At 39.7% G+C, this 20,545-nt stretch overlaps 1 protein-coding gene across 1 annotated transcript; it reads left to right on the top strand.

Moving 5' to 3' along the window:
* Positions 1-3,066: 3,066 nt before the first annotated feature.
* LOC148038479 (allyl alcohol dehydrogenase-like protein) lies at positions 3,067-3,710 on the top strand. Its single transcript, XM_087675431.1, has one exon. It carries the CDS (start codon positions 3,135-3,137, stop codon positions 3,471-3,473), a length of 339 nt encoding a protein of 112 aa, XP_087531557.1. The 5' UTR covers positions 3,067-3,134; the 3' UTR covers positions 3,474-3,710.
* The last annotated feature ends 16,835 nt before the right edge of the window (positions 3,711-20,545 follow it).

Genomic DNA, 20,545 nt, shown 5'->3' with positions numbered 1-20,545 from the left:
TATGATTATGATATTAAAGCATACATGAGATTTGTGATTGCCAAGAGTCACCACAAGTGGTCGGGTTTCCTTGGTAATATCTCCATATGCTACATAACGACAACCAATGCAAGACCTTGCTGGCCTTTTCCAACCAAGTCCTATGTGCCTTTAATTGATCCTGAGTTGGAGGTCTATCCTTCGGTAGCTTGGGCTCATCTTCAAGACCTGTGACTAGGTCCCAATAGCCTCTTCCAATTAAGAAATTAGACATCCTAAATTTCCATAGAACAAAATTGTTATAGTCCAGCTTCTCACCAACTATCTAAGTGATAGTATCCTTCTCTCCTTTTGCCATTTCAAAGTATTCAGCTTTGCAAAACCAGTCAATTTCTCAAAATGCCAATAGGCAATATACTTTAGTGACCTATAGTGTAACCAGTTTTTACTGTAAAACTGCAGCAATAACCACTATTGCATTCTCAGCCAGTACAGTCTTTTGTTCTCATTTAACTGCAGTTACACTACCTCCAACAACTTTGCAAAACCAGTAGATTTTAGTTCACAACAATATCATACATTTCCAAACATGTGGCAAAGCATCTAAATGTAATAGCATTCCAACCAAGTGGCATTGTCTGATCAGTAGACATGTAGGCATATGCAGCATTCAATGACTAACAACAATCTGTAATCAGTAGTCTATCAAATCAGGCTCATAGAATTCAAGCTTGAGCATACAATGCTCTTGAAGACGCACATGTCTAACACTGACCATTTAGTGCCACACTACCGACATATGTAATCAGCACCCCTGAACTCCACAAAGACATTCAATTCCGAAATTGCACAGATTTCAGCTTATATAACTACATAAGATCCAATACATGCAGGAAATAGATACTCAGTATTCCTTCAACTGACTGCTCAGATACATTCATATTTGTCATAGCATTTCTGACCTATCCATGAGAGCTTCACTCAATCATCATCATACTCTCCACAAGTATGCCATTCATCAGCAATGGGCTGCCATTAATCATTGCCAGTGTATAAGAGAGAATCAAGTACATTTCAAGCTAGACTCAGTGAACTTCAAGCCTGCTTGATAGGTTCACTGCTACTACAAAACTAAGACAAATACAAGCTTCAAATGGTGTTCCCTGATGCCAATTGTATCCTTGTAGTTAATACTTCGGATTTGTTGTACAAAGGCAAACATGACTTGCTGAATTGTTTTCATAGTCCACAAAAAAAAAACTGGCGCATTTCTTTCTTACTATCCATATTGAATACTGATGACATAAAAAACTCATCAATTCAAATGTCAAGCTGACACATTGCATCCAAGCACAGTCACAATATATGTGTCGCCTAGTATAACTAAAGGAAGCCCTAAAAGGAGAAGAGCTTCATCCTCTCAAACGATCTTCAGGTTTCCCACGGCTCTGGCATTGATGATATTCACAGCCTTGCTGATCATTATTTCAAGGAAGAATACACGGAGGATAAGCCAACAAAGGTGACCCTTGTGAAGAGGGCCATGGACGTGGCTAGCAAAGCAGCCATCAAAGCATTAAGAGCTCCAAGCATTGAGAACCTTGTGCAATAATTCAAAGATGTGCATCACCCGTCACCCGAGAAAACAGTTGTTGGCCACAAAGAGGAGGCATGCTTGTCAAGGAGTCAAAGATACCCATATTTGCTAACTCCTCCTCCTGAGGGATAATAGTCGAGTACCTCCAAGAACCGTAAATTAGGCAGAGGCTAGTGCAACAAGAGCTCATTGAATTGCCAGTAATGGGACTACAGCGTTGCGATGGTATGAAATTCTCAGTGGATTCACATTCTCATTGATTAGCCAATCACGATCATGTATAGGAGAAGGTCCGTGTAAAGGTTGTGGGATCCCATGCTCTGATACCATATGACAATTCAAAGAGAAAGAGATGGACAAAAGCTCAGGCACGAAGGGTAGCAGACATGCTCCCTGTTCAATCCATCTTCATCAACACAGTCAAGTCAACTGTGTACAACACACATACAAAAGATCAAATGACCTAGATCTAACCATGGTTAAGTCAGTATGACTTAACCTTATTCAACTAAGGTAGACAACTGACAAAAGACTAATGAGCTTGAATCTCAACACTCGAGGGAGAAGAGGCTGCAAAATAGAATAACCACAACAAAGCAAGCCCTGCTATGATTGGTTCACAAATTGAAAAGGTAAGAGAAGACTGGTGAAGAAGCAATCTTCAATTGGGGGTGCGCCTAACCTACTTTTGGGGGTTGAACTATCATTGGTTCCTTTATCCTACTTGCCTTCTTTTCTTACTGCTCTCAAGAGCATCTAAGTACGACTTTGTTGGTTTATGCATAATTGGAGAGTGACAAATCGTCCTTTGGGAGATGTCAAATGAGTAAAATCCTACTATTAAGATCAAGAGTAGTAATGTGATAACAAAATCACTACCAACATGACATGGAATTCATAAGGGAGGATAACAATTTGATGAGTCGATCAAGAAAATTTGATATGTGTGCTTCAACAACAATAGGAACTAGTACTGACATTAAATTTGGGAGAATTATCATCCTATGTGTTATAATAATGAATGTGGTTCTTACTCCTACTCAAGCATTCGATTTTGTCTAGTCTAATAAAAGTGCCCTATTCTAAATATTGTATAAAGGTTGTTATACTTTTGGGTATGTCCTTCTATGAAGACTTTCAGTTCATGACAAGGACTTATCTCAAAGCATTTGGGTTCTCATAAGAGAAATTGACCATTTCAGAAAGTGAAAATTTGATCTTGTCAACATGTCCCCAAGTGACTTTCACCAATTGCATGCTAGCTAACCTAGCAATGCTAATTTTCTAAAGCTCTATGAGATATAAACCTTGGGTTCAATCACAAAGGCATCCATGCCAATGCCTGGATCATTGAACCTTGATAGTCACCACGGGCTAGCCCAGACCCTAATGGTGTGGCCTATTGGAAGTGCCCACAGGCCAACCCAACACGCTACACCCCATCCAGGCACGCACCAACATAAAGAGGGAAATTGTCTAATCTACTAGTCTACTAGTACTTATCTTACCATTTTGTTCTTCTTGTGGGTGGTTTGTTCTTGTTTGTCCTGGACACACCATGGGGCTGTTTGGAGGATGGCGCAGGGGGAAGGGCAGCACCAAGAAGGAAGGAGAAGGCAAGGACTTGCCTTCTCCTCCCCCACCTTCCGAGCAGCAGCAGCAGCAGCAGGAGGCAGCAGCCGCAGCCGCAGAGACCAGCGTGTTCGAATTCGGGACTGCCAGCTCCACAGAGGACCGCATCACCATTGCCGGCTACTGTCCCGTCTCCAATGACCTCGAGCCCTGCCGCTGGGAGGTCCTTCCTGCCTCCTCTGCATCACCTACCCCTCCATCATCATCATCATCATCATCATCAGGGGCTCCTTCTGACGCCCCCCTGTTCCGGATTATCTTCTGAAGACGCAGAGCAACAGGAATTCCTGGCTTGGGGCGCAGCCAAAGTGAAGAAATTGCCAACTGAGATTTTTATTTAGGTCAACCCCTTCTATTCCTTCAAATCCCTCACCTAGCCTGTTAGTCTTTTATTAGCCTTTTATACATTTGTATCCTTCTAATTTCCGGTTTAAGCGTTATGAGAGCCAACAATCTTTTTAACAGGAAGAGAATGTACTTTAATTGTCTTTGTTTCGTGGTTCTTTTGAGCATGATGAGTTATGGTGGTTCTTGTTGCAGTCAGATGTGGTTGTAATGTTTTTCTGTTGTTTCCTTGAAGACCTTGTTGTTTATGATTTAGACTGGCCATTTGATCTGACATGAGAAAGGCAGTGCGGTATAGTATCTAATCTTCGGTAGACTAATTTAGACAGACGTTTGAAGTCTTTAGCATTCCCAAACATCTAAAATTTATGCCATTCGATGATGTGTCTGTAAAGCCCACTGAGGAAGTTAATCAGTGGACATGAGATTTGGTATTCCAGGAAGGTTATAGGTCTATATTTGGATGGCAAATCAGAAAGCGAATCATCTGCAGTTATTTCTTTTCATAAGAAAAGTGCTGGTGAAAGTTGAGTTTTTCAAGATTTGAATCGGTGCTGTTTCAACCTCTGTTTAAATCATCAAAGGTAATGTCAACATGCTAACATCGGCTGTGGCTGAGAATGTTCTATAACCAGTGGCAATTTTTGCTCAATGGCCTTCTTTGAACATGCTGAAACACATGGAAAATTCACGTACAATGTCAACAAGCTAATATCAGCTGTGGCTTGAGAATGTCTTGTAATCGGTGGCAATATTTGGTCAATGCCCTTCTTGGTAGATGGTCTTGTAATCGGTGGCAATATTTGTTCAATGCCCTTCTTGGTAGATGGTAAAACAGATGGGAAATTCACATATGTATGTTTCTAGTTCTGAATTCTCTTAGCTCCTGGAGGAAGGTGCTCAAGCTGGCCAGAGTTCTATGTCAGATTGCTGTTGACACTCTTAACTTCAGCACTGTGAGAACATGCTGAATTCTGATGAGGACTGTGCAATGCAGCCTCTCTTAAATCATACAATAAGCTCTGAATTGCTCAATCCGGGTTGTGATTCTAGCTTTGCTGCAAGTTACAGGCCCATTAATACCAACCTGTCTTGTAACTTGATTTTCATAGCAATAGATTCTTTCATTTGGAGATGTATTTACTGTCCAAGGGCTGGATCTATGTTTTACTGAACTAATCATTATCAAGCATTCTCAACTCCCATTTCTAGTGTGGACATCACACTCCAGATGATAGAAAAACTTCTCTGGCTTCAAATTCCAGTCAGCAAATTCTGGCAATTATAAGCCCCAAGTGCCCACCTGTAAAATACATCAAAGCTCTCATTGTCAGGGCTGGTGTCGCATGCTGGTGTACTGCTAGGTTCAAGTATGACATAATCTACTGAAGGCACAGATAAAGAGATGCTGCAGCCTGCATAGGAGCAGCAGATTTGGAATTCATGGCAAACGCAGGCCCTACTGACTGCTGCTGCAACTCTCATTTTGTTGAGATTACATGTGAGACTAGTATTTCAAATCAGTGAAGGGCCATCTATAGGTAAAATTAACAGTGTTCAAGTGCCAAGCTGAGTTGAGAGATGCAGTAGAGGATGTGCGCACAGAAGAAGGGTGCCATACAACAACCATGCTAATTAAAGGCACATCAATCCCATAGCAAGGGCTACTGATTTAAGTATACTAAAAAAGCTAGAATTAGGATTCAGCAGAATATTGCTCCCACAAGCAAGATTTGGAGGCTCTCTTGTAGGTTGTGCACTACTTTTGAGATATAGATACAGCCTACAGGTTTGCCGGTGACAATCTAGTTATGAACCTAGTCATGTTATCACATGAAATTGAAGGATTGCTTTTCAGAATGGATGCAAACATTGTAGAATCTTATGTTAACCATCTAAGTTGTGAGACAATACATGTAGTACAATCAAGCAACTGCTTCATTGACATTCTTGGTCTGAAATCATCTAAACTTGTGCAGCCATGATGAAGACAAGGCACTGTACTCTTCTTTTGAGGAGTCGAGTCTATCTAAAAAGCATGGGACAGATAGTTGACCTGACTTGTATGTTTCTTAGGGACTGTCTTACAAAACAGATCGTGATTCGTGGATGAGGCTCTGAAGATCAAGTCCTTCCGCAGTGTTTCAAGTTTCTACAAGTGGGATGATAAATCTTACTTATGTGTGGCCCTTTGATTAAATGCATCTCCAATGCCATCTTCAGGAAGCATCACAATGTACCTGAACATTATATGTCCAGTCTAGACGTATTAGAATTGGTTTAGTGTTGAGGTTCATTCATTACAAGTTTGTTCTCTCTTTTTGTCTACTTATGAATAGCCATGTTCTTCTTCATAAGGCCATGAAGTGGTGTTTCTCCAGCTAACCATAGCCTTAGAAGTCCAGTCTCACTGATCCTCTTTCCATACAATTCATTATCTCAGGATTAACTTCATAGATTGGCTGCTAGTAAAGAATTTTCATCTATATTGGCGTTCCTTTTCTTGTAAAAACATTATTTGCTCAAGGATTCCAAATTTGGCTCAGGATAGAATTCACTAAAGATAAACCCATGGGCACCCATCCCTTTTTGAAATGATCGGCCGTTGTGGAAAGGTCCTTTCTCTATTTCCTATTCTAGCCTTATGCCTCTAGTCTATACTCGTCTAATATTTTACACTTGGCACAGGAGGGAGCCTAGCGCTCTTTTACACGAGTTTTTGGAGTTTTTTGAGACGCCTTTCATTTAAAATTACGCTTTTGGCCCCAGCTTAGCTTTAGAGACCGCCTGCGTGTCTTTGCTCTTTTTCCATCATTTTTTCAAATTTTCATTCATTTTTCCACCTTTTTGACTTGGGGTTAACATTATCCCCTTCGAGACAGGTGCCAGTCCCATGGCACTTTTGGTTGCTGTTGGGGTTTAATAAGCAGTTGGCAAAGTAGTCGCGTGAGGGTAGGGCCATATGTAAACTCGGGTGCTTGTGGAAGCTTGGTAATGATGTTTGTTGGAGAAGCCAAATGGATAGCAAGTGGATGACGAGGGCCTCCGAAGTCGGTGGTTTGTCTTTTTGTTATGCTTGAAAGGAAAAGGTGCGGTGCTCTACCTAAGGGGAGTGTCTACCTTATTGTGTAGTGCCTTGTGCTCGTGCTGGTGGAATGGGGAGTTGGGTCTAACCACAGGCTAGTCTGGGTGATGTGCCACACTTGAGGACCCCATTCATGCAAAGGGAGGTGCAATGCAAGTAGCTTAGGGTGACAGGTATAACCATAGGCAAGTGTTATCTTCCTAGGTATGTCCTGCCCTTGATGGGCCCTAAGCGTGAAGTGGGGGAGAAAAAAGGGCTAAGGGGTTAGGAGCGGAGCCAGCCAACCGAAACCACTGGGCACGCCTAACTTGAGGACTCCTAGGTGTAGTGATCGTTCTTTATGTGGTACTAAGTGCCTCTGCCAATGAGTTGTTTTGTCCATTCCGTGTGTAATGTTCTTCTTGCTTTGCCTTTCATGATTTTCTTTTTCTTTCTTTCTTCTTCTTCTTTTTTCTTTCTCTTTTTTAAAAAAATAAATAATAGTATTACACTGGTAGAATGACAGCCAGTGCTTAATTCTCATCGTCTGAGTTAGGCGGAGAAGGGGGTCGGATGGATTTGCTCAAAAAGTGATAGCTTTGCATGTATCCTTTTAGATTCATGTGGATGTGGAGGGAGGTGGTGGAGAGGAAAGGATGATTGCATCTAGTGAATTGACTATCGTTCATGTCTTCAAGGAGAACTAGCCAAAAAGAGGGGAGGAAGCTAGCCCTCATCATCAGACGCGCCATGGCACAGCTGTCGATGGCGTTAGGGTCAAAGAAGAGGGAAGGTAGGCCATGTTCTTGTGGAGTCGGGTCCGATCCTGGATCATTCGCAACTTGGCAAGATCCCAAAGGTTTAGCAAGCTGGGTTGCTTGTTTATCCTTTTTCCTTGGGTTAGGGTTTATACCCTACTGACCCAAATTGTCACTACCTTAGGTTTCCTTATATTATAGTCAATAAATCTTAGAAACCCCCATCACCCTAACTTGGTTGGTCAATTTTCTTCTTGGCAATTCAGCATTGTCCTAAGCTTGACAAAACAGCTCCCAAAAGGGAGTGTTGTAGAAGGGAACTACTCATTTCTTAGAGAATCTAATTTGTAACTAGAACTCGCCAATCTTGGTCTAAGGTGCAGCCGTACTTATCTTGTGATTTAGATGCAAGAGCATATGAAGTTGCAGCTTGTTGCACGAGATAGGTGTCAGTATCTAACTTGTGGGATTATATCTCTCATCATATGGTATTTCTTGATCAAGAATACCTTTGATCAAGATATAGGGTGTGGGAGTCCTATTGACCCCAATCTTTCGAGGCTCTATTCTCTTGAAGTTTGCATGGAGATGCATACGCACAAGGCAATCCAATATGGTCATCCTAAATGTATGACAATGTTGATGCAAAGTCTCTCACATATACACCAAGGCTTCATTAGTAGCCTGATCTTGTGGGTAAACAATTATATAACCAATAGTACAAGGTCAATCCATTGAATGTATCTTCTATTGCATTTCATGGAGTATATCTATTTTAGTAGGCCCAATCTTTGAAGGGGGGCTAGACTTCCCTTTTTATCCACATCGCCTCCTCAACACGCCTTTTCTTCCTTCCTCAAGGCGAACTTGGATGCAATTTCCTCCACCATGTTCAACTTTCCCTTAGATTGGCTCCACACATCTTTCCACCTTAGGAGTCCTTTCTGGGCAATTCTGTTTACCACTTTTGGCCACCTATTGTTGGGAGGGTGGAGTTTTTGAAAGTCCTGCGGGAGTGTCCAAATGCATTGTAGTGCCCCATCTCCCTTCCTAGGCTTTTCATCTCGATGTAAGTCTTTGATCACCTCTTTTCTGTTTCGGACAAGGCTCTTGATTGACTCATACTATGTGGCTAATACTTTGGCAAAGAGTTTTTTGCCACTATCCTAGTTATTATGGCCCATGGCTCATCATGTTCAATCCTTATTAGAAGATTGAAGGTATATCTGCTAGCTAAGGTTGGCTCTATCCCCAACCTTTTTTGAGTCCCAAGCCCCCATATTTTGTATCTTCCATACCATGTCCCATGGTATGGAATGCCACTTCTACTCAACACCATAGGATCATAAGAATGATCTAACCACCTCTCAATCCTTTCTCATTATGGCTTTGTGAACAGGGTCACTACCATAAGGAACATAATTGTGTGCATTAATATCTTGTCAATGATTAGTAGTATGCTAGCATAGGAAAGGGGCATTCTACAGTACCTCATTACCTTGTCCTCTATCTTCCTTAAAAGCCACTCCATGTTTTGTTGACCCAAAATGGCAAGCGCTATAGGGGAACCTAAATATTTGATCACCTCTCCCATTTTCACTTACTTGAAGCCAACCCTCTATAGCCACTTTGGTGGATCCTCTAACCTGTTTTTGGTTTTACTTATGATAGCACTTGACACTAAGTGTTCTCCTTGTATACACAGTAGCTTTTCTATGTCCCTTTATTCAATCCTATTTTGAGTTGCCATCGGCAAACAGTTATGTGCATGTGTGATCCATCCAAGAGTGGGATCCCATTCACTAAACCTTTTTCTCGAAGAGCCTTTAGAAGTGGGTCAGCTGCTATGGCAAAGAGCAAAGGTGCTAATGGGCAATCTTACATCACCAACATCTGCAAGTTGAATGAGTGAGATATGTATCCATTCACCCCAATCTTCATTGTTGCATTGGTGAAAAGTGTGCCAACCATTTTGCAGAAAGTATTCCCAAATCCAATCTTATCCATAAAACCTAGCAAGAAATCCCATCATAGCCTGTCATAGGCTTTGCCCATATGCATGTTTATCAAAACAAAGTCCCCTCCTATTTCAATTGCATGTTCTATTGCAACCACTAAATTTAATATAGCAACTTGGATCTTTCTTCCATGCACCTATCTATATTAGGATCTATGCAATACTTTTGATGAGAAACTTTATTTGAAAGGTCATAGGTTTTGAAATAATCTCGTAGATCACATTTAGGATACTTAGAGCCCTCCACTTTGAGGGTATATTCTTAATCACCCCTTAAGGTACAAGCTTTATCCTACCTTAATTTGCAAAGTCTAGCATATTCCCTCATCTCATGGAGGCATTTGCAAAGTTGACAATATCCTTGCGTCATGCGGACTATATTAACTAATATACTTCCACTTTGAGAGGCCATCTAGGCTAGGCGATCGCCTTTTTTGCCTCTTCTTCACCACGTGGAGCAATTCATCTTCTGAGAAAGGACATACCGACATAGCTACAGTCTCCTTATCTATTGCTTTGTCAATTGGGGCCAGGAACAATTGGAGCTTTGCATCATAACCTTCCTCTTGGGTTGCTACATTCCCTACTACGCTTGACAAGCGCCTCACAAAAACTCAAGCTACACATGTGAGACAAATCAATTAGATCATGGTGCCTATTAAGCTCATTGCAACTTTCTCTTTCTATCATTATTATCAAGTCACACTTGTGAGATCTATCTAAGTTGGGATGTGGTCATGTTCCCATCCCCAACCATGATTGAGGATTCTTGATTGAGCTCCAAGCTTATATTTTCTCGTAACTAGGCCCTTATCATTGAAGTATTAGGAGCGTATACAAAATGGACATGCATAGTCATGCCTCCCATTTTTATCTTGACTCCTATTACAGAGCCCATGTCCTCCTTCCACACTACCTCTAGACTAAGTCTTCTTTACTATAATCAATGTCCCACCTCTCCCTCTATCTGTTGCTACCAACATGGGGACACAATCATGAATCTCCATCCCATTGACACCTTCAGAACTTAGCTTTACTTCTTATAGAGCAAGGTTCTCTAGCTTCCTTCCTATTAGTAGTCTTTGGGATGCAACCCTCCTACTACAAGAGGATGGGCCCCAAAACGATATTGAGCTTGCTCAAGCTATTAACCATAATAAACATTAGAGTAGAACTCATGAAAATCTTCATTTTCTTCTGCTAAAGGGGCATATATACTCTTGTCCACCAATGGTGTCCAAGCAAGTCTTTTAAATTATATGTTACTCTTCTTTCCATTCTTGAACTTTGCATGGTCTTTAACCCATAATTGATTCTCTTTATTATATGAAGTTGATGTCTTCTGCTTCTCCTTTAGTTGCTTCTTGTGAGTCTTGATCTTAAGTTTGCTTTTATTAACTTCTTGTGTTTAGTCTACGCTTCTTTTCCACTCCTTACTTTGCCCTTTGGTTGCGCCTCAACACTCTTGGAAGGCCTAGCTTGGGTTTTATCATCTTCCAAAGTCAATTCCTCTTTCTAAGGATTCTTTCATTTGCAATCTCTAGCATAATGACATATTTGGTGGCATAAGTGACATGCATCAAGAAAACAACTAAATTCAACTTCAACACATACCTTAATCCCCTGAAGCTCATACACTTCCAAAAACTCTAGTATCTATTTATGCTTGTCCCATAAGATGCAAGATTTTTTGTCAACTCCAATAATGCTATTTGTTGCTTTCGGGATATGTAAAAATCTTCCTACTGCTAAAGATGGGGTTCTGATTTCCTCATCAAGCCAATTAGAAAGCCTTGGGTATTTGACGTAGACCGGATGCTCTTGTTACAATAAGTCACTTGGGTTGAAGTGGTGGGACCATGGCAAAGCATACACAAGTTACCTTTGAACCCAACAGTAGATGCAAGGATCCATGATAGGTCTGCATGAACCATTTAGCAAATTTATCTTCCCTTAGTATTCTCCCCATAAAGTAATAGTAGAGTCCACGGGTGGAAAAGTTTGCATATCTCCTTTTGATCTTTTGCAAGGATAAGGCCACAAGGGCTCTAAGCACTTTTGCACCTTTCTCTGCAATGATCTTTCGCCACCTCTTAGAGAACTCCTTGATATTCTATTGCAACTACTTCTCCACCTCTTCCATATCAACCTCGTGTTGCTTAGCAATAGCAACAAGGTAATGCATATATCCATTGCCTCTCCAATTTTGGATGCCTTCTTGCTCAAGGCATCTACACCATCTCTATACTTTGCATGCCTATAGAAGGCACATATACCTTATGTAAGTTAGGTATGGCAATACAAAACCCCTCCTAGGTGTAAACATGAATAACTTGTCATGTCTACCTTGTCCGCACATAACTGCAATGCCATTTCCCACCCAAACACAACATTGTCAATATCATCTTGCCCAAGCATAATCACAAACCATGTTACTTACCACTAGAATAGAAAATTTCCTAGAAGTGGAGTGATTCTCAAATATGTTCATTCTTAATTCTAAAGATGGATCATTTTGCAAGCATGCATCTACCAATATTAATGATTGTGTATAATCTTGTGATTATCCATCATATGTTGAAGCTACATAACCCTTTGTAATTTGCGAACTTATGTTTGCTATCATATTTTGGAACAAAAGGAGGGCAAAGCAAGAACACTAGCAACAATTGAGAAACAATAGAGGAACAAGATGAAGCTCATAGATCTACTATCAAAGATTATGAAAAAGAGGAAATCCAAAAGGTCACGACATGATGCTAAAATAGACTATGATTATGTGTGTACATGGGAGCCTCAAGACAAATGGAACCACAAGTGCATGAGGAAAAAATGTTGAATAGAATTTGAGGCTAGAGGAACATATAGGAACCTTGAATGAAAAGAATGGAGTGAAACAAAGGTGAGTATGATTAAACGAAAAGGATGTGATGATAGATTTATACTTAATAACCTTGAGTGAAGAAAAGAAGTGAGAAAAAAATGAGTAGGATCAAAGGAAAAGGATGTAATTGGCATATTTATACCTAATAACTAGAATTGATGAATAATTGGATATGACATATCCATGCAGGAGATAGCCCTCTCCATTTGTGGCGATTGATCAATTTGACTAAAGTGGCTAGCCCTTCCATCTTCAACCTTACAAAAAGAGATCCCAAATGGTGATTTGGTGTAGAACCCCTAGGATCAAGCCATTGGAGAGCTTAATACCATGGGGGCAAGAATAAGGTGACTAGGTTTTCATCTCCTTGTGTCACAATGGAGTCTACATATCTTATAGGTCCAAATACATATGCATATGTAAATAAATATGTGTGTCATTCATCATAGAGTCATAGGAGGTTCATGGATGATACCAAATGGGACCCAAGGAGTAGCTATACAAAAGATAAAGACAAATGCATGCTAGGTGTAGCCATCGTAAGATTACATGTTGGACAGGTTATGATTGATATTTGAGACCTAAAACAAGATATCATTTTTCACTTCATGAGTTATGATTAGTATGAAGATAAAACCATGGGCATTAATGGTGGGTGCTTGCCAAGGGGTGTGAGGTGGCTTGAGAAGTAAAGAGGAGATGGGGCTCTGACTAAGGTATGCATGTATATAATCAATGAGATGACTCGAGAGGGTGGAGAAGGAACCAAATGAGTAAGAAATGAGTGAATGTATGTGCTCCATGTAAATATATAATGACGAAGCTTCGATCTAGTGCAAAGTATGACAATCTATTACTTTGATATAGTGGACTTATTTTCTTTGGACTAAGTTATTGAGATGTTGGAGGTTTACATATAATGAGACCAACCATGTAATGAGAGGAGAAGATAAAGATCCTATGAAGAGAGAACAAAAACTAGGAGATCAGGTATTTGTGGTAATGGACGCAGAATCGTGATTGGAAGAGAATAAAGGGCAAATGAAAAGGTGACATAAGGTGTGTGATTGAAAAATGCTAGTTTATGAGAAAGAGTGGATAAGTCTTGATCAAAGTAACCAATAGAAGTGCATTAAGTAGGATTTAGCCAAAAACTTAAGATAGATGGAAGAGAAAAGATTGTGTGTAATGAACCTTGTCATTGCTCGCATACGCCATACATACATCAAGTGCTGGGACAAGTGGAGACGAATGATGTGGCATGATAGCCACATGGATGGCAATGGTAGGATAGCTCCATGGATGTAGTTGGGATAGGCGGAAGTGGATGATGTGTCAAGATAGCAATGTGCATGATCGTGGCAACAAAATGTGACTTGATGGTCACAAGCAATTCTAGTATGGTTCACTTTTCCAAATGCAATATATTTTAAAAAGCTGATGTGGCACTTCATTTAGTTCATCTAAATTAACTATTAAAGTGACAAAAAATTTATGGTCATGAAGAGATATCTTAGCGATATTTCTAATGGGAATAAGTGAACACATCCTGTCTGTGTTGAGTTGTGAGCAACAACACAGAGCAAGTCTTGCCTGCATGATGGAGGGAACAAAATGTTGAGGCAAGCCAAAGTGTTCATGGCTTGATTAAACTAAAGATTTTGCAAGGTTGATTGACTTGAAGAGCTATCCTAAATAGGACAATCAAGCGACTGTGGATTTGAAGTAGTGTTACATGCTTGGGCTCTCAAAGCCAATATTTGTACAAATCCCTATTATACTACTTAGATGTAAGGACCCCTTCCATCTATAGTTGCCTTCGTACATGTGCTATAGACTTGATCATACCATATGATCCATACATACGATAAAACATAGCCATTTTTGCCACTACATCTAGGTGCATTCCTATGACTGCATAGCAATCACCAACTGTACATTTTCCACCTGTTTGTGCTTGCATGGGACTTCAGAGTGTGCCTATGCTTTGGGTGCCACGTATCTACCCTAGCCCCCTTGGATTCCAAGCTCCAACCATCCTAAATATTTGACTCTTTGACTTGGCTCTTGGATTCCTATTATGATATTCTTCTTCCACTTGGATACCACTCCTTCCAAATCTTCTATGGTCTATAAAAGGTGCTCCTCCCCTCCATCCTTCCACACCAAATAAACAACTAGTCACATCTCCATCTCTAAGCATCACTTCAATATTGATGGTCAAGCTTTCATTTTCTCCTCTCCCCCCACCCCCTCCATCTTCAAGCAAGTTATCTATCAAGCCTATCCCACCCCCTCTCTCTCTCTAACTTTCAAGCCTCTCTCACACACACTCTCTCTCAAGCCTTTCTCTCTCTCACTCTCCTCTCCCCCGTCCGCACTTCCAACTTCCAAGCTTGAAGCCTTGGCCCCCCATCAGCATCATGACTTATAAGAAGCGCAAGGCCTTCCATTAGTATGCAATCCATGTCAAGAGGAACACAAAGTCCAACTTCCACCATTGGACATGCAAGTATTGTGAGAAGCGCTACACAAGTGATGTGACCCGACTTCTCCAACATCTTTCTAATACATCAAGGGGGAAAGTTGCTCCATACAAGGAAAGCTATCAAAGCATTGCAGATGAGATTCTCGCTAAGATGAGAGGGGAACCCGCTAGAGAAGGAAGTGGCACACTAACACCAACATCTATGGAGTACTTACAAGAGAGCCTTGATTGTAGACTTAACTTCAATCAATTTCTATATCTAGCTCCAACAAAATGGCAAAGAGTGAAGGCTCATGCGACACTAGAGAGCCAGTCCTCTCTCAAGCCCCAATCATGTGTGTGAGCAAATCGTCTTTCTTAGAGAAAGGTGTCAACTTGCAAACATTGAAATTGCACACGAGGTGATTGAGTGTAATCTTGCATTCAATGTCCTAAAGCAAGAGCAATGGAAAAAGATGGTAAATGCCATTGCTTATGCTGCTCCATGAGAAGGGTGGACCCATATCCCCAAGTCAAACAAAAAGACAAAATGAAGACTCGTGCAACATGAAAGAGGCAATCCTCTCTCAGAAGCCCTTAGAGAAAGACAAGAACTTGTAAACATTGAGATTGCACACACAATGATTCAATGCAATCTTGCATTCAATGTCCCAAAGCAAGAGCAATGAAAGAAGATGGTAAAGGCCATTTCCATGAGAATGGGCTGGTATCACTACAATGATATGAGGACAAATGAGATTCATGAAGAGGAGATGATTGATAAAACCCTTGATCCTATTCAGGCCACATGGACAAAACATGATTGCTCCATTCTCACCAAGAGAAGTGATTCTAAGAAACATATCATCATCAACGCACTCATTTCATGTCCTCTTCACTACATTTTGCAAGACATAGCTACTAACAAAAGGGAGAGAAAAACAACAAGCACATTCATCTACCACCACTTTCACCTATCTATTAGTTATGTATACATTTACCAAACTTTTTATCATAACTTTGAGTTTGGTGTTATAATTTAATGATTATGATTCATAATGCTTTAGCCCTCTCTCTATCTCTCTCCTTCCCAAATCTCTCATGCTCTTGAAAATTGATTCTTAAATCTTTTGAGACTCAAGGGTCAACTCTCTCTCTCTCTCTCTCTCTCTCTCTCTCTCTCTCTCTCTCTCTCTCTCTCTCTCTCTCTCTCTCTCTCTAGCATTGTAATTTGTGCTTGTAGGTGGGCCCCTCAAATGTTGTACAAGTTGTTACCAACAATGCAACAATTGTCAACACGTGGGCAATTTGCTTAAGGCTCAATTTTCTATGATTGTGTTCACTGCATATGCAAGTTATTACTTGAACTTTCTCATGGAGAATGTTAAGAAGCTCAAGTGGCTAAAGAGGGTAGTCCATAAAGCTACATCAATTGTCACCTTCTCCATGGTAAAGGTGCTTACAATGTATCGAGACCATAGCACACTTGGGTTCAAGAAGCCTACTTCACTCAATTAACTTACATGTGGTTGTTGATGGAGTGCCTTTATGAGCTATGATCTACCACCCTATGCTAGATAGTGATATCCACTCTATGTAATTAGTGGGATGTGCATGAGATGGAGAAGACCAAAGCCATGTAGCATTTGTACCTCAATGAGTAGTTTTGGCAAATAGTCTATGCCATTGTTATTCTCATGACTTCCTCATATAGAGTGTTGAGTGTGGATGATTGCAAGGGATTCATTGTATACTTTATCATTCACTTCTTTAGAGCGGTATTGATGGAGGCACAATCTTGTACAATAATCACAAAGGCTCAGTATGCAAGTGTTGCATATGAGGAATTGCAAGGGGCCTATCATAATCTTTCTCCCTCACTTTATAAAACTAACATTGACGAAGGTGTGAGCTTGTACAATCATCACAAAGACTCAATGTGCACACATTCTACATGTAGCAAAAAGGAGATGGGCATGGATACACAAGCCCATCCATGGTTTTGCAACATTAGTACACTTAGCCTACAAATCAACAATGGTCATTGATGATCAAGAGGTCCATTCAAAATAGCTTACATATTTGACTAATGTGGTCTCTATGCATGACTACAATGTAGTGCTAAAAGAGCTAGGATGCTACACAAATCAAATAAGGCATGTTATATTTGCTTCTTCCACTTTTCAGAGACAAGAAGCCTTTCTCTTGGTGGTAATAACTTTGGATACACATTGGAGAGTCTTTGACCCTTGGCCACATAAGGGTTCTTGCTCAAAATTACTCTTCAAGTGCATATGAGAGAAATTGAAGTTTCTATTCTCATTTTCACAAATATTCACAATCACTTAATATCAACTCTTAAGTGTACCTAGTCTATTAGTATACTTACACATAATAAGAGCTATGATGAGCATGGATAGTACAAAGCAAAAAACATTCAGCCATAAAATTTATCAATTCATGATTCATAATTTGAAATAACAAAACTTCTAATTTAGTTCTATATCATTTATTACACCATACCTTAAAATTTCTTCAAGTCCTATCTAGTACCAAGTTTATTATGCCATATGGTAGTGTATATTTTATAACTAACAACTTTGCTTCTATAAAATTGTTCATCTTACAATTATTTGATCCCAACTCTCAAAATAATAGGACAATTAATTAAGAAGATTCCAAAATTCTTGTTCCTTTTTATAGGAGTTAAAGTAATGTAAGTTTCATAGATGATTTTAGTGGCTATATGTCGCCAAATGGCTATACTTTTATTTTTTCGGATTTTTTTTTTCAAAACTCAAGTAGGTTGAGTTATAACTTTAAAAATTTTTACTCACCAACATTTCTAAGGTATATCGAGGTTTTGAAGGCTCTTTTGTTATTCATGTGAAATAAATATTGAAAGAAATATATTAAATTCGCCACAATATTCATAAGTTATGGCATATATATAGAAACATTCGCCAGATGTACATATGTACTCATACACATAGTACATACATAGATACATGTCACATACTACTTATTCCTACTCCTTTCCATACTTATACACACAACTCACACACACCCCTCCGCACACACACATTACTCAGCATTACATCTACTCTTGTATTCATACATACATATACACAATTCTTAGAACCAAAAGGTTTAAGGTACTCATGGTCCAATAACTTGAGCTAGTCAGATCTTTGAAGCATGCATCTTGGAAGTTGCAAAGCAAGACATAGCTCTACCTAAAACCCATAAATGCTAAGGGACTTCCCCTCTTCATAGACTTGAGCACAAATAATACCTCCCCTTCAATGAATGGTTTATCCAAGAGCAAGCTAATTTCAGCAAGGTGCCAAGGACTCTCTCCATTTCCACATCCAAGATTTTAGCAACACACTAGGACCAATCAACAACACTCTTGGGCTCAACTTCGGCCAGCACTGAGAGATGCTTGTGGAAAACATTAGCATATCCTAGTCATCAGCAAAGGTGCATCTATTCTTTTCCTAAATAAATGTGATAGTCTCTCTTCAGTAAAGGTGCACATTTAGTCTCTCTTGAGACTATCACATTTATTTAGGATGAAAATAGATGCACCTTTACTAATGACTAGGATACATCACATTTATTTAGGATGAAAATAGGCACACCTTTATTGATGACTAGGATATGCTAATGTTTTCCACAAGCATCTCTCAATGCTAGCCAAAGTTGAGCCCAAGAGTGTTGTTGATTGGTCCTAGAGTGGAAATCCAAGAACTTCGGCTAGCATTGAGAGATGCTTGTGGAAAACATTAGCATATCCTAGTCATCATCAGTAAAGGTGCATCGCATAGTGTGTTTGCTGCATGAGCATTGTATATTCAGTAGCCATTCACTTCATTATTTGTTGTGTTCATTGTCTTTGAGTTACCCTAACCTTAACCGTGTTATGTGTTTATCAATTTGTGCTTTGTCGTATAATTGGTTTTGTGTTTTCTGCATTTAGAGCATTTCTTCACATGGTATTAGAGTCAAGTTCTCTTTGAGATACCTAGGAATTTGATCAAAAAGCTCATTTGCAGAAATAAGAGAAAGGTCCAATGACTTTGAACACTTCCACACCGCTTCAATCTCCACAACCAAACATATCAAAAACAAGAACAATAGAAGGGTCCAATGACTTCGAACACTTCCACACCACTTCAGTCTCCACAACCAAACATGTCAAAAAACAATCATGAGTGGGCCCCCCAACTTGCCTTTGATAGATCTAGCATGCTTCAAGAGACTTCGGACTACCATGAAGTCTACCAATTATACGAGATTTCAACTGCAGAGTACAATCTCATTCTTATGCATAGGGCTTGACTGTAAATTGAAGATAAGACTAAGTCTTTGACTGAGGAAGCATTGATAAGTAATGTGAAACCATGGGAAACATGATTGTCTAAGCAACCTCTACACTCACATGCAAAGGCCATGCTTGTTATTTCCAATAGATGAATTTGTCAACAATGTGAGTGGATATCCAATCAAGAAACTAAGCAAGACATTCACCCCCAAGAGATATCCCAAGTGTCTCCTAATACTGCCCTAAGCTACCACATCCCCTTGCCAACCCAAAGATAGCATGTCTTGTTATGTATAATGGATAAGAGAAAAGTTGGAGGTATTAATATGCAACCTTGAAGCTTATGCAAACAAGTCACATATGTCCATGGCTTTGTGAAGATTGTCCTTATCATCTTTCAAGAAGGTAAATCTATCATTTGCCAATGCTTAACCAATTAGTTGTTGTTGTGAAGAAAGGGACAGACCTGCAAGGTTTAAGAGGCTTCTACCAAGTTTACAAAAAAGATAAACCATAGTACATAATTCAAACCCTACAAGTTACTCATTCTTGTAGCATATCAAGAAATGTTTACCCAAATATGGGTGCCTTGAGAGCATCTTGTGGCATCTAGGCTAGTGCTAGAAATGTAAAATAGGTTCTTGAAGTGGATCATCCCAGTAAGGGTGAAATTATGACACTAGAATTTTTTATTCATGCAAATAGTAGAGCCCATTAGTTCATCAACCAACTTTAGGGATTAAAAAAACTCGTTGCTAGGGATAACCTAGCTCATATGATCAATATTGATATTTCAATCACTTGGAGAAGACAAGTGATTCTATTGGTGAGATGATGTTATGGCAAGAATCATGAGAATGATGGAATGATGAGAAGAAGACAAGAATGGGTGGTTTCGTAATGATGAGAAGAAGAAGAATGGGTGGTTTCGTAATGATGAGAAGAAGAATGGGTGGTTTCGTAATGACGAAAATTCATAATGATGAGAAGAAGAAGAAGCTCATGATGTTTTCGTAATTCATAATGTGGGAATTCATCTAGAACTTCTTATGCGTTCCAAACATGCTTCCATTGTACACTTCTGAATTTGTAGTCACTAACAACAGTGCCATTTACTATCATTATCCTACTCCTTGTTTATCATATCAATAGTTGTTCTCAATACAATATTAGATGTCATTATTACTCTCAATTGTTGCTAAAGAGGGTTTTATTCCATAAAGCCAACAACTTTTGTCTATTCTTTAATGTGACTCTACCTAGAACCACTTATGGTGTACAAGCAACTCTTGGGCTTTCTCTAGCATTGGAGCTATAAAGGGTGCTTATGCTGTTGCTAATGGCAATCTTATTAGCCTCTCTAAGCAAGAACTGGTCAGTTGTGCCAAAAATAATTATGGATGCGATGGTGGGCTCATGGACCTTGCCTTTGAGTGCGTGATCAAGAATGGTGGAATCAATTCAGAACAAGCTTA

The sequence above is a fragment of the Lygodium microphyllum genome, chromosome 3, assembly GCF_053477565.2.
Source record: "Lygodium microphyllum isolate KBCC chromosome 3, Lygodium_microphyllum_v1.1.10, whole genome shotgun sequence".
Lineage (NCBI taxonomy): Eukaryota > Viridiplantae > Streptophyta > Polypodiopsida > Schizaeales > Lygodiaceae > Lygodium > Lygodium microphyllum.
This window is presented reverse-complemented; position numbering and strand designations above follow the sequence as displayed.

What these genes read in the sequence shown, in the direction of transcription:
- LOC148038479 (XM_087675431.1), top strand. Translation starts at nt 3,135, where the DNA reads ATGGGGCTGTTTGGAGGATGGCGCAGGGGGAAGGGCAGCACCAAGAAG.